At 52.7% G+C, this 10,886-nt stretch overlaps 1 protein-coding gene across 1 annotated transcript in view; it reads left to right on the forward strand.

Annotated features, from left to right (window-relative positions):
• The window catches only part of ACSS1 (acyl-CoA synthetase short chain family member 1), a 41,297-nt gene continuing 30,411 nt past the window's right edge, over positions 1-10,886 (forward strand). The window contains exons 1-2 of the mRNA XM_003801084.3: positions 1-412; positions 10,583-10,679. Of these exons, the coding sequence (XP_003801132.1) occupies positions 79-412; positions 10,583-10,679 (431 nt within the window). The 5' untranslated portion in view covers positions 1-78. The remainder of the gene's footprint in view (positions 413-10,582; positions 10,680-10,886) is intronic.

Here is a 10,886-nt window from a genome sequence, read left to right on the forward strand (position 1 = left end):
GGCCCTCAATACTCTAAGGAGCGCCCCTAGCTCGCAGCACCGCCGGGACGCACAGCCAGCGTTGGGGCGTCGGACTAAATGGCGGCGCGCAGTCTGGGCCACGGCGTTGGGCGGCTGCTGGGCAGCCTGCGAGGAGTACGCTCCGGGCAGCCGGTGCGGCCACTGCGAGGGGTGAGTGTGCCTCGAGGGGCGGCCTCCGGGCTCTCGGGCAGCGCCCCCGCCGCCGCCGCCGCCGCGCAGCCTGGCTTGTACCCCGCGCTCAGCGCACAGGCGGCCCAGGACCCAGCCGCCTTCTGGGGCCAGCTGGCGCGGGACACTCTCGTGTGGGACACCCCCTACCACACTGTCTGGGACTGCGACTTCAGCAGTGGCAAGATCGCCTGGTTCCTGGGAGGCCAGTTAAACGTGTCTGGTGAGTGGGCTTCGGGTCATCCAGCACGCCCCCAACTCTTGGGTCCTAAGGGGACTTGAAGATCCCCAGGCCAGGAGGATCACAGCAGGCGTCTTAGCAGCCCTATAGGACCCCTCCTCCGGGGTTCTGCACCACCCACCGTAAACCGTGGCTCCAAGTCACTTCCGATGCGAAGCCCACAGGACCCCAGAGGGTCCAGTCCCAACACCCCCACCCCCACCCCACCTGCTACACCCTGGAGCTCGAATACTTGTTCCCAGCTCGGGATGGCGCTGGACACCGGGCTACAGCTTGAGGTGCCCAGCCGCTGGTGGTGCCCGGGCACCACCCTTCACTGGCTGTCTCCAAAGTTCAATTGCAGGGTGCACAGCGCCGCGAGTGCAAGCCTGTGGAGACCAGCTGGCGACCCAGGAGCTCCCAGGAGTGGGGACTTCCTATTCTGGTACCCAGGGCTGGAGGGAAAAACTGAAAGCGTGTGGCTGTTCTGCTCTGGGATCCGCCTGGGGGAAAACGTTGCCCATGTAAACAAAAGGAGTTGTGGGGGTGGCTTGGGGAGGAGAAAATCCGGCCCAGCAGCTGGAATTGCTGACCTCCTTATGTGGGGCTTGTGCATGGGAAGGAAGTAACAGCAGGCCTCCCTGTTCTCAGCGTGGAGAGCTGCGCCCAGAGACACACCGCCTGCTGCAGACTGGCTGGGCCTGAGATCCCAGGATACCAGCTCCAGCAGCCAGTCGTGGGGTATCTACTGAGCCTGAATCCACTGCAGTTCAGCTAAGGTTGGGAGTTGGGGAACGCACACTGCACCCTTACCCAACCTAAACAAAGTGTGGAGTAGGCCCAGAACTGCAGGGTGCCGCCAGCATGATGGGTGGGCCTCCAGGAGGCACCTAGCCGCCTGGCAGTTGGGAGGGGCTGTGGCCTGGGAGCATGGCCAAAACCTGTTTGGTGGAGTCGAGAGAGTGTTTAAAAAAGGATCCCAAGGTTTTTGTTGCAGCATCATGCCCCTTCCCACGGCCCCAGCTTTGGAGGTGGCCTCTCTGAGGCTCCCTGTCCACTGTTGGGTGTTCTCTTCTCCAAGCCTTTGTGTTCTCAGCTCCTAGGCTGGCTGTGGGGACAGTGCTGGAAGGTGTGGAGCCAACCCAGCACTTATTAGTGATTAACAAGCAGTAGCAATTTTAGTGTGTTACCTTTTGCATTTGCCATAAGATTATAGGTAGTGTCTTGCAGTAATTTTTCAAACAGAGACACTTAAAAGAACTTTGGACCAAAATTATTTTTTCCATATTGTATATCACTTTCCTGGTGTAATTAAAATGAGTCACTTCTTAAATGTGTTTTCTTCAAAACTGAATCAGCAGCAAGTGTCCTTGAACTAGTTGGAGAAATCCCAAAGAGTTGGTGGAATGTGTCCTTGAAGGGGACAAGAGCAACTTACCAAAGCACAGAGACTGAAAGTGTGCAGCTCCTTTGGGAGAGGTGAAGACTGCAGTTGGCTGGTGCAGAGCTGCAAGCTCAGATAAGAGAGTGGCTGGGCCTCCCGGCACACAGGAGGCTGGGCCAGAGCTCAGCAGGCAGCTCTTCTGCCTTCTTTCCTTTCACTCATTCCCCTGAAGGAATGGCCTATATGGCTACCTGAACTGGAAACAGCTTCAGAAAACCGGCTCATAGAAAAGCAGCTTTCAGCAGCTTTCTCACACCAAATGTGCATGCTCACCCACCCTGCTGTCCTCGGTGTCTCTGCCCTTTGCCAATGTCCGAAAACCACAGAGGTAACCCTATGAAAGAGACCAGACCAGGCGACCACTGCCCTGGGAGCCCCTGAGAAAGCTGTGGGATCTGTCATGTGTGATGAGGTCAGACAATGATGGCTTGTTCCAAAGGGGCGTTGCTCTTGAAACTTCTGTTACCCTTTCAGGAACATCTGTACCTGTGGCTTTCACAGTGCAGTTCTTAGACCAGCATCATCATCACCACCTGGGAACTTTTTAGAAACAGATTCTGGGGCCCATCCTAGAAGTCTGGACTCATAAACCCTAGGGGCATGGCCCCCCTCAGTTTGATAAGCCCTCTAGCTGCTTGTGCAAGCTCCAGAACCATCAAATCAGGGCAGATGAAGGCACTTTTAAAAAGGCAAAATCTGGATTAGTGCACTGGAGATGGCTCTGTTGACTAAACAACAAATAGTGGTTGCACAGGGTGCAGTGCAGCTTGGTGGGTCCAAATGCGTCTTTAGATTCACAACGTAGTTTGAGTTCTTGCTGTCCCTTTCCTGTGCTTTGTGTTTCATCAACTGTAAAACAAAGTTCTGTGCTTGTTGCCCTTGTTCCATATCAAACTGCCCGGTGCCTAGTGGCCCCAGACAGCAGTCACCTTAGCACACTTGCGGATCCTGTGCGTCAGGACTTTGGACAGGGCCTGATGGCAGTGACTCCAGTTTAAAGATCTTAATTGACGTCACAGTGGTGATTCTGTAATCCGGCAACACCTCATTCCATACAACAGAATGAGTGTTTGATGGGCTGAGTGGAGGAGATTGGTTTTGTAAAGAGGAAAGGACTGAAGAAAGCAGACAAACGGAACAAAAAGGAGGTTGGTTGTTTCAAAGTTACTTCCCTTGTAAAGGTGTAAGCAGAGGGAACTGCATATCACGCTGGCTAAACTGGCATGTCTGAGAATCTGGTGTGGTCTCACTCACCTTATTTCTCTGAAGGTCAGATAAACAATTTAGTCTGGATTGGTGGCGTGGGCCTTCAGCACAGCCCAGTCTGCACCAGAGGCCTCCTGCACACTTTATCTAACACTTCCTCCTGCCCCCTCATGCCTGAGCTTGGAGTCATCTGCCCGCTTCTCACTCTGAAGTCTGGGGCTGTTTGGGGCAACTGAGCTCAGCAGGAACTGTGGCCCAAAGCCCCTCGAGCAGCTTCTCCTAGCATGATGGCTGGGCCCACGGAATGTTCTGCAACCAGAGGTCCAGGAGACCAATGCAGAAACTATTAGGGTTCTTCCCACCTGGGCCTGGTTGCCTGACTGTTCCTACCTGTTTCCTTACCAATGGGACTATCAACACACCCATCCTGGGGCTGTTAGAATTAAATGACAAAATACTCATAAAGCACTCAGCACTTTCCTTAGCACAGACTACCAAGCACTTGTTATTTATTAATGGAGCATGTGAGATTGTGACTTTGAACTTGGCCTTGACTGAGCTGCTGAGAGAGCTATGCTTTATCTGACCTGGACCACATGAGTTTGCATCTGATCAGCCTGGGATAGATGGGGAGTGGAAGGTATACAGGTGGCAGAGATGGCTCTGAGAGCATCACAGGACCCTGCCTCTCTGGAGCTCTGATCACCAAGGGCCCACTGGACAGGGCAGGTCGAGTCTTCACTCCCTCAAGTGATGTGGTTACTATGTTGTGGTGTGTAAAACTGCTTTGCAGGTTTCTTGCAGAAGGGTTTTTTTGAAAGCCAAGTTCTATAAGGGATTCTTTCCCTTGAAATCAAAATTTTACAATAACCAATGGCCCCTGTTTCCAGCTCACAGTGGCTGACGCCACTTAACACTTCCCCAAAATTTGAAATTTGGCTCTGTCCTTGCAGAGTCCGACAGATGTTCTTGCCCCGTGGCACAGAAACCCAAGGTGTCAGGAAGTTGCAAATGCAGAACCAGAGGGTAATGGTCTGTGCTGCTCTCGAAACTCACAACTAAGCTCTATTTTCTAAACCCCAACTTTTGAGTGATTTTTTTTAAGTGTGTGTATTCTTATTCAAGCAAGAGTGTAAAAAATTATTCATAAGCAAGCATTGAACACTGAGCAACTTCTTGATGCTTTTGGAACATTAATTGCAGGAACAGAAACCATTTTACTGTTGCTCTTTCCTCTCTCTGACGCCCTCCAATAATTCAGAGGGCAGGGACCCTGATGAGGGTACACTTTTGATCATTCTTCTCTCAGCAACTAAAGTGAGTTTTCTATGGGTTTTCAAGGAACTGTAAATGAAAATGTAACTCCAATTTTGAGAGGAGGATCCTCCAGAAGAGGCTCTGAATTATTTCCAGTTGTTAGAGGCATGACTTATTTTAAATAGCTGATGCTCTCCAGTTGGCAAACACAATTTTTGTGACTGATGTAATATCTTAAAATGTACCAGGGAGGATTACTATTTAAGGAAAATCCATTGTAAATCCTTAGCGCACAGAAATATTTGCTCCCTCGTTTCTTTTGATTAAATTGGATTTCTGTATGCTGAGTTCACTTAAAGTTGGAGTGTGTGAGGGCAAGGGATGTATTTCAAACAGCCAACACGAGTTCTTGAAAATTCCTAGGTTAGTGTTGTCATCTTTATAATGGAAACGTAAATGCTCTTATAGTTCCTTTTTTCTTTTTTAACAAAACTGAAAACACACGACCCACCTACAAGCATTAGCTAACCACCTGCAGACCCTGCAGTCACCTGGCTTCATGAGAGGGCGGTGCAGCTCTGGCTCCTCTCACCCTGAGGGCATGAGTGTGGGTGGTTATCGGTCCCATGGCACAGATGTGGAAGTAAAGGCTCTAACTCCTGTGCAGTGGCAAGTAATCCAGAAAATACCTGCATTCTAATGAAAGATGGACCGTAGACCAGCAAAGATCAAGTCCACACTGGGGTAACATGCTTAAGGTCCTTGTAGCTGTCCTGGAGAGAACGTGATAAGGGCATCTTGGGCATGTGGCTTCCACCCTCAGTGACCTTGTGGCCCAGATTGGGGGGGGAGGGTGGTGGGCATGGTGTCCCAGAGTGGAGGCTGGGAAGTGTTAGGTGGCGTAGGCCACTGTGAGGTGGAGAGAGGTCATTGGTCGTTGTGTGCTGGGAGATTTGGAAAAGGCTGGATGTAGGAGGTAGAGTTTCAGGTACACCTTAAGCTAGTGGTGTACCTGAAAGTGAGTGGATGGCCAGGACTGGAGCTCTAGACCTCAGGTTTTTAGCTATAACCTTGAGCTGCCAGCCAGTGAGGCTGTGGCCAGATGTCTCACGGGTGCTAGGCCTTTGTCTAAGTCTTCTTGGAAATGCTTGGAAGTGGGATTTTCTTGTCCCACTGCCCAGTTTTCTGGAAGGATTTTTTGTTGTTGTTGTTGAGGATTCCTTGAGGATACAGAGAACCAGGTTACACTGATTGCATTTGTTAGGTAAAGTCCGTCTTATAATTGTTTCCCACCTCCAAGAGGTGTGTACCATGACCTCCCCCCCCCCGGAAGTTTTTTCTTTAAATTTGTCTTCCTCCTCCTCTCCTCTCTCCTCTCTTCCGTCCTTCCCTTCCCTTCTCACCTTCTTGTCTCTCTCCCCTCTTCCTTCTTTTCATTCCTGCTGCTGATGTAACAGCAAGAACCACAAACACGTGCTAAGAGCTAACACATGCGTGGCATTCCAGGGCCCCCATCCCTCCCAGACCCCACACCTCGCTTTCTGTAGTGCTCAGGTCACCTGAGTGTGGCCCATAGCAGCTGGGAGCAAAGAGGAGGGTTATTGTGTTTGCACAATATTATTGTGTTTCCTGGTTTTACAACAGGAAACCTGCACTAGAAAACACTCAACTGGCACCTGATTCTTACAGTCACACCCAGAATCTGGGGTCATATTTCCACCATGGATTAGAAAACTGAGCTCTGGATTAGAGAACATGTGAACTGTCTGTGGTTGGTGAGTGGATGGGTAGGGGCTGAGCTCTAGACCTCAGGTTTTTAGCTATAACCTTGGGCTGCCAGCCAGTGAGCCTGTGGCCAGATGTCTCACAGGGCTGACATGTATGGGTAAAGGAAGTAGAAGACTTTCTAGAATCCAGGGTCTGCATAGAAGGTCGATGTGCCCGTGTGGTCTGGGCCCTTGTTTGAAATGTGCAATCAGACCAGATGGGGCTCTGCTACCTACACCTTCACAAGCCCTCTGAGGGATCTAAGGCCACTCCAAGGGGAGAAGCCCTGCTTTAGCCCAAAAGGAGAGCAGCCACTTGAGGAGCGAAGCCACAGACACAAGAGGTCTGTTTCTTCCCTGGGCAGGAGGACAGTCTGGTGTCTGTTAGATCCCAGGGTGCTCCTTCAGCTCCAGGACATGGCGGTCTGTCCATCATCCCGAGCCTGGCACATTTCAGCCCTGTGCTGTGGGTGAGGCTACCTGCATACAGGTGTGAGCAGGACACCCATCCCTGCCCACAGGAGGCCTCAAGCTCTCAGCCTCTTAGGCCCAGTCAGAGGAGGCAGGGGTTTCGCAGGAAGGGGGTACTCAACAGACAGTAAGACGTGGAGGCTGAGGCTGCAGCGTGGGTGGGCAGAGGGGTCAGCATCCCAGGCAGGGAGAAACCAGTGCACAGGCCCTGGGTCAGAAGGAGCTCACCAGAGTCGCATGGCCTGGGGAGAAATGAGGCCAGGGAGCCTTAAGGCCATTTTCTGGCCACTTCTGTATGTGTCAGAGGCACCTACAGGACTCTGCACAAGTTCCCTTATGACCTGCCTGTGTTGTGCCAGAAGAGATGACACATGGCTGGTTTTGCCAGGCATGCAGCTGCAGCCCAGGTGCTGTCCCTCCTGTGACAAGGCTGTCCCCTCCACCTCTCCCAGCTCTACCTTCCGTTTGGCATACAGTAGGCACAGGGTGCCCTGAGGCTGTGAGGCTATGAGGGGGTCAGTTCGAAGCTGGGCAGGCTCTCAGTGAGAAGGTGCCCCAGCTGCCAGGGCATGGTGTCCAGGAGGGCTTGTGCACATGTGCCTACTTGAGCCCCCCGCTGCTCCCTCCTGGGTCACTGAAGCACTCTGAGGCTGCTGGGGCAGGCCCCTCTTTAAAGTGACTCCAGGTCAGACTCACAGCAGACAGAGTATGGGAGCAGGAGTGGGTGCTGGAGTGGGTGCGAGTCTCCTGGGGGCGGCCTAGGAGGCAGATTGTAACTCAGCAGGTCTGGGTGGGGCTAAGGATTTGTACCTGTGACCAGTGTCAACAGAAAAAAGGCTGAACTGAAAATTAATTTGAAGAGGTTTGTTCTGTGCAGAATTTGAGGACCATGACCCAGAGCCACACCCAAGAAGCCTTGTATGGGACATTTCAGGGAGACAAGAATCACACTCACAGTCATAAATCAATACATGGAAGGTGTGTATTGGTTTGGCCTGAAAAGGCAGGACATCCTGAGGTGGGAGTGCGGTAGGTGGGGTTTACAGGTGGGTTTAAAAATTTTTTAGTTGATGAGGAGCTGGAAGAGTTAGGCTTTGGGGTGGCACCTGTGGCTCAAAGGGATAAGGTGCCGGCCCCATATGCCAGAGGTGGTGGGTTTTGCAGCCCTGGCCAAAAACTGCAAAAAAAAAAAAAAAAAAAAAGAGTTAGGCTTTGTCTAAAAGACCAGGAGTGGAAAGTGCCCATAGCTCTGTGGTTAGGGCACCAGCCACATGCACCAAGGCTGGTGGGTTTGAACCCGGCCCAGACCAGCTAAAACAATGACAACTGCAACAACAAAAAATAGCTGGGCGCTGTGGCGGGTACCTACAGTCCCAGAAGCTTGGGAGGATGAGGCAGGAGAATCGCTTGGGCCCAGGAGTTTGAGGTTGCTATGAGCTGTGACACCATGGAACTACTCTACCCAGGGTGACAGCTTGAGGCACTGTCTCAAAAAAAAAAAAAAAAAAAAAACCAGAACAAACAAAAAAGAAAACAGGAGTGAGCCCAAAGGAATGCTTACATCAAGATAAGGGGCTGTTAATCAGAGACTAGGCCATATACCCAGATGCCAGTGGTTTGTTGTGTGTGTTGAGGACCTGCAGGTGCATCTTACACAGCCTTAGGTCTGTAATGAATCACAATGGATGTCTCTAAGAAAGGTGGGGGCATCAAGAGGCATGTCTGGCCTTTCTGATGACCAGAAACTCATTTTTAGGGGCCCCCTTTGCCAAGAGGGGGTTCATTCAACCAGCTGCTGCTGGAGGAGACTTAAGATTTTATTTTAGTTTGTGTCTGCCCACAGATGGCAGGAGTGGCCCGAGGGCTCAAGTAGGCAAGTATGCACAAGCCTGCGTCTACTCTTGCTGGGCCCGCTCCTCCACCAGCCGTCTCTGCAGTGTCAGTCCTTGGCTGGTTGGGTCTTCCCAGGCTTGTCATCACCTGCCCACAGTCACGGCAGGGCACAGGCCAGCAGTGGGGGTGTGGGGGTTTAGGGGGACGTGGAGGGCTTGGGGGGATGTCAGGGGATATGGAAGGCCTGTGGGTGTGGGGGGTGGTTGCTTTGCTGATTGTTCAGAAGCTAGAAACCTGTGGCTTTAATATTCTTGATTTAAAATATTGGACTGGATTGGCGTGCTTGCACATACACACACCAGCCAGAGACTCACACCTCTGCAGGCAGACTCAGCCTGTGGGCCAGGCTGACTGGCACTTGCATGGCAGTGTACTGATTTCCCCCTGGCAGCCTTGCTGCTTCTCTGTCTCCTTCATAGTCTCCTTGTTCTTCTCACCTGCCAGAATCAGTCTGGCCTTGCCGGCAGGCCTCACCCTTCTCCCACCTGTTGGTTGGAGCAGTCTTCACCACCTGGCTGGACTGTTACAGGCTGACCGTGGAGAGCAGAGTGTCAACATAAGACTCCAGAGCTGACCTGCCCGTGCTGGGTCCTGCTCTGCCACCGTGTGCCCTTGGGCAGCCTGCTTAGCCTCTCTGGCCTCTTTTCCAGTCGGTAAGAGAAGACCCTGCTGGTCCCTCCCTCTGGCCCACAGGGAAGGTGTCCTCACGGAGCTGCCTGTGCTCATTGGTGCTTCAGCCTCTGCTCTGTCGTCCTGTTGGGGATGCTGCCTGCCACAGCCTGACTGTGTCTTGGTCATTTCCTCATGTTTCTTGTAATTGTGTGTGTGTGTCCTACACCCACGGCAGGGGCCGAGTATCTGTCCCTGCATGTCCCTTTGCACTCAGCACGGGTCCTTGCTTAGAAGTGTGCCCGGGAGACTAGCTGAACAAACAGCTGCAGGGCTTGTGTGCCCTCTCTCTGCGCTCCTAAAAGAGCCCCTGTCACCCAGAAAAGCATCTGGGAAGATGGGAAAGGCTTCCAGGGAGTGGGGTAGAGATTCTACTGTTTTTAAAGTTATGAATTGTGTTTTGCTGGAACAGAGACCAACCCCTCTGCTGCCTGCTTGATGGTAGGGATGTCACAGAGCTTGGGTGCCATCGGCTGAGGCTGCAAATGACACTGGAGACCCTGGTGAGGGTGAGGGCTTTCTGGGGGGTTAACACGAGTGCATGTGTGCACATGCGTGACCCTGAGAGGCCAGAGGGGCAGGTGGCTGCTGACCCCAGAGATATTCACAGGAATCATTTTCTGCATACACCTGGGGCCCTCTGGAGAGTCAGTCTTCAGTGCCTGGTTGTGAGGGTGCAGAGGGGCTCTGCAGTGCTGGCTGGAGTTAGGCTGGTCTTTGAAATCAGTGAGTACTGAGCAGGTGCCAACGAACTAAACCCCATTAATCCTTAGGTTTACGGTAAATAGGAGAACTGACCTTCTGTTTCTGCAGGGAAGTCATGTGATCTGAGCTTGGGTAGCGGAGTGGGAGGGGAGCAAAGCATTCTGGAAAACTAGGATAGCATTTCCCTATTGTCAGATCCCTCCTTGGAGCAGAGGGTGGTATTGAGGGTGCCAGTCAAATACATGAACAGGGAGTTGCCCCTCAACCTGTCTGCACCCCAACCATGGGGCAGGTGCGCCCAGGAGCTGGCCACATTAGTCATGCACTGGCCTGTGAGGTCCTATTAGTACCAAGTGCTCTTTGCAGCAGCATGCTGTGATGCCTGCCCCAGAGACACGTCAGAACCTCCCAGGGAGCTTTGAAAGCCCAGGACATCCTGGGGGTGGTGGTGGCTGGGGGTGGCCCAGGAGAGGCCAGCAGCAGACAGGATTGGGATGACTGCTGTGAAGTGACCACTTCAGAATATTGGTGGGAGAGCACCTCACACCTTTGGGACCATGCTTGCGTGGTGACCATCTTTGTTTTCACACCTCTGACAATAACCGTTCTCTTTGTAATGAGGTAGAGACCTCTCCATGAAGCAGGGCAGTGCCCTCTCAGAGGGCATAGCTCAACCTCAGCAAACTAGAACTCTCCACCTCCTGCCTGGATTCTCACTCTGAAAGCACCCCCTGTAACGTCTGTTAACCTGTTTCTGTACAGTCAACTGCTTGGATCAGCATGTCCAGAAGTCCCCTGAGCATGTGGCTTTGATCTGGGAGCGAGACGAACCGGGAACCGAAGTGAGGATCACCTACAGGTACCGTGTGTCCCCAGGGGTCTCAGCCCAACAGATTACCTGGGCCTCCTGACCCTGACCCAGGCACCCTGTGGGACCTCCTGACCTTGACCCAGGCACCTCATGGTGCCTCCTGACCCTGACCCAGGCACCCCGTGGGACCTCCTGACCCTGACCCAGGCACCCCATGGGGCCCACTGACCCTGACCCAGGCACCCCGTGGGACCT

The sequence above is a fragment of the Otolemur garnettii genome, unplaced genomic scaffold (genome assembly GCF_000181295.1).
Source record: "Otolemur garnettii isolate 467f Iridium unplaced genomic scaffold, OtoGar3 scaffold00197, whole genome shotgun sequence".
Classification (NCBI taxonomy): domain Eukaryota; kingdom Metazoa; phylum Chordata; class Mammalia; order Primates; family Galagidae; genus Otolemur; species Otolemur garnettii.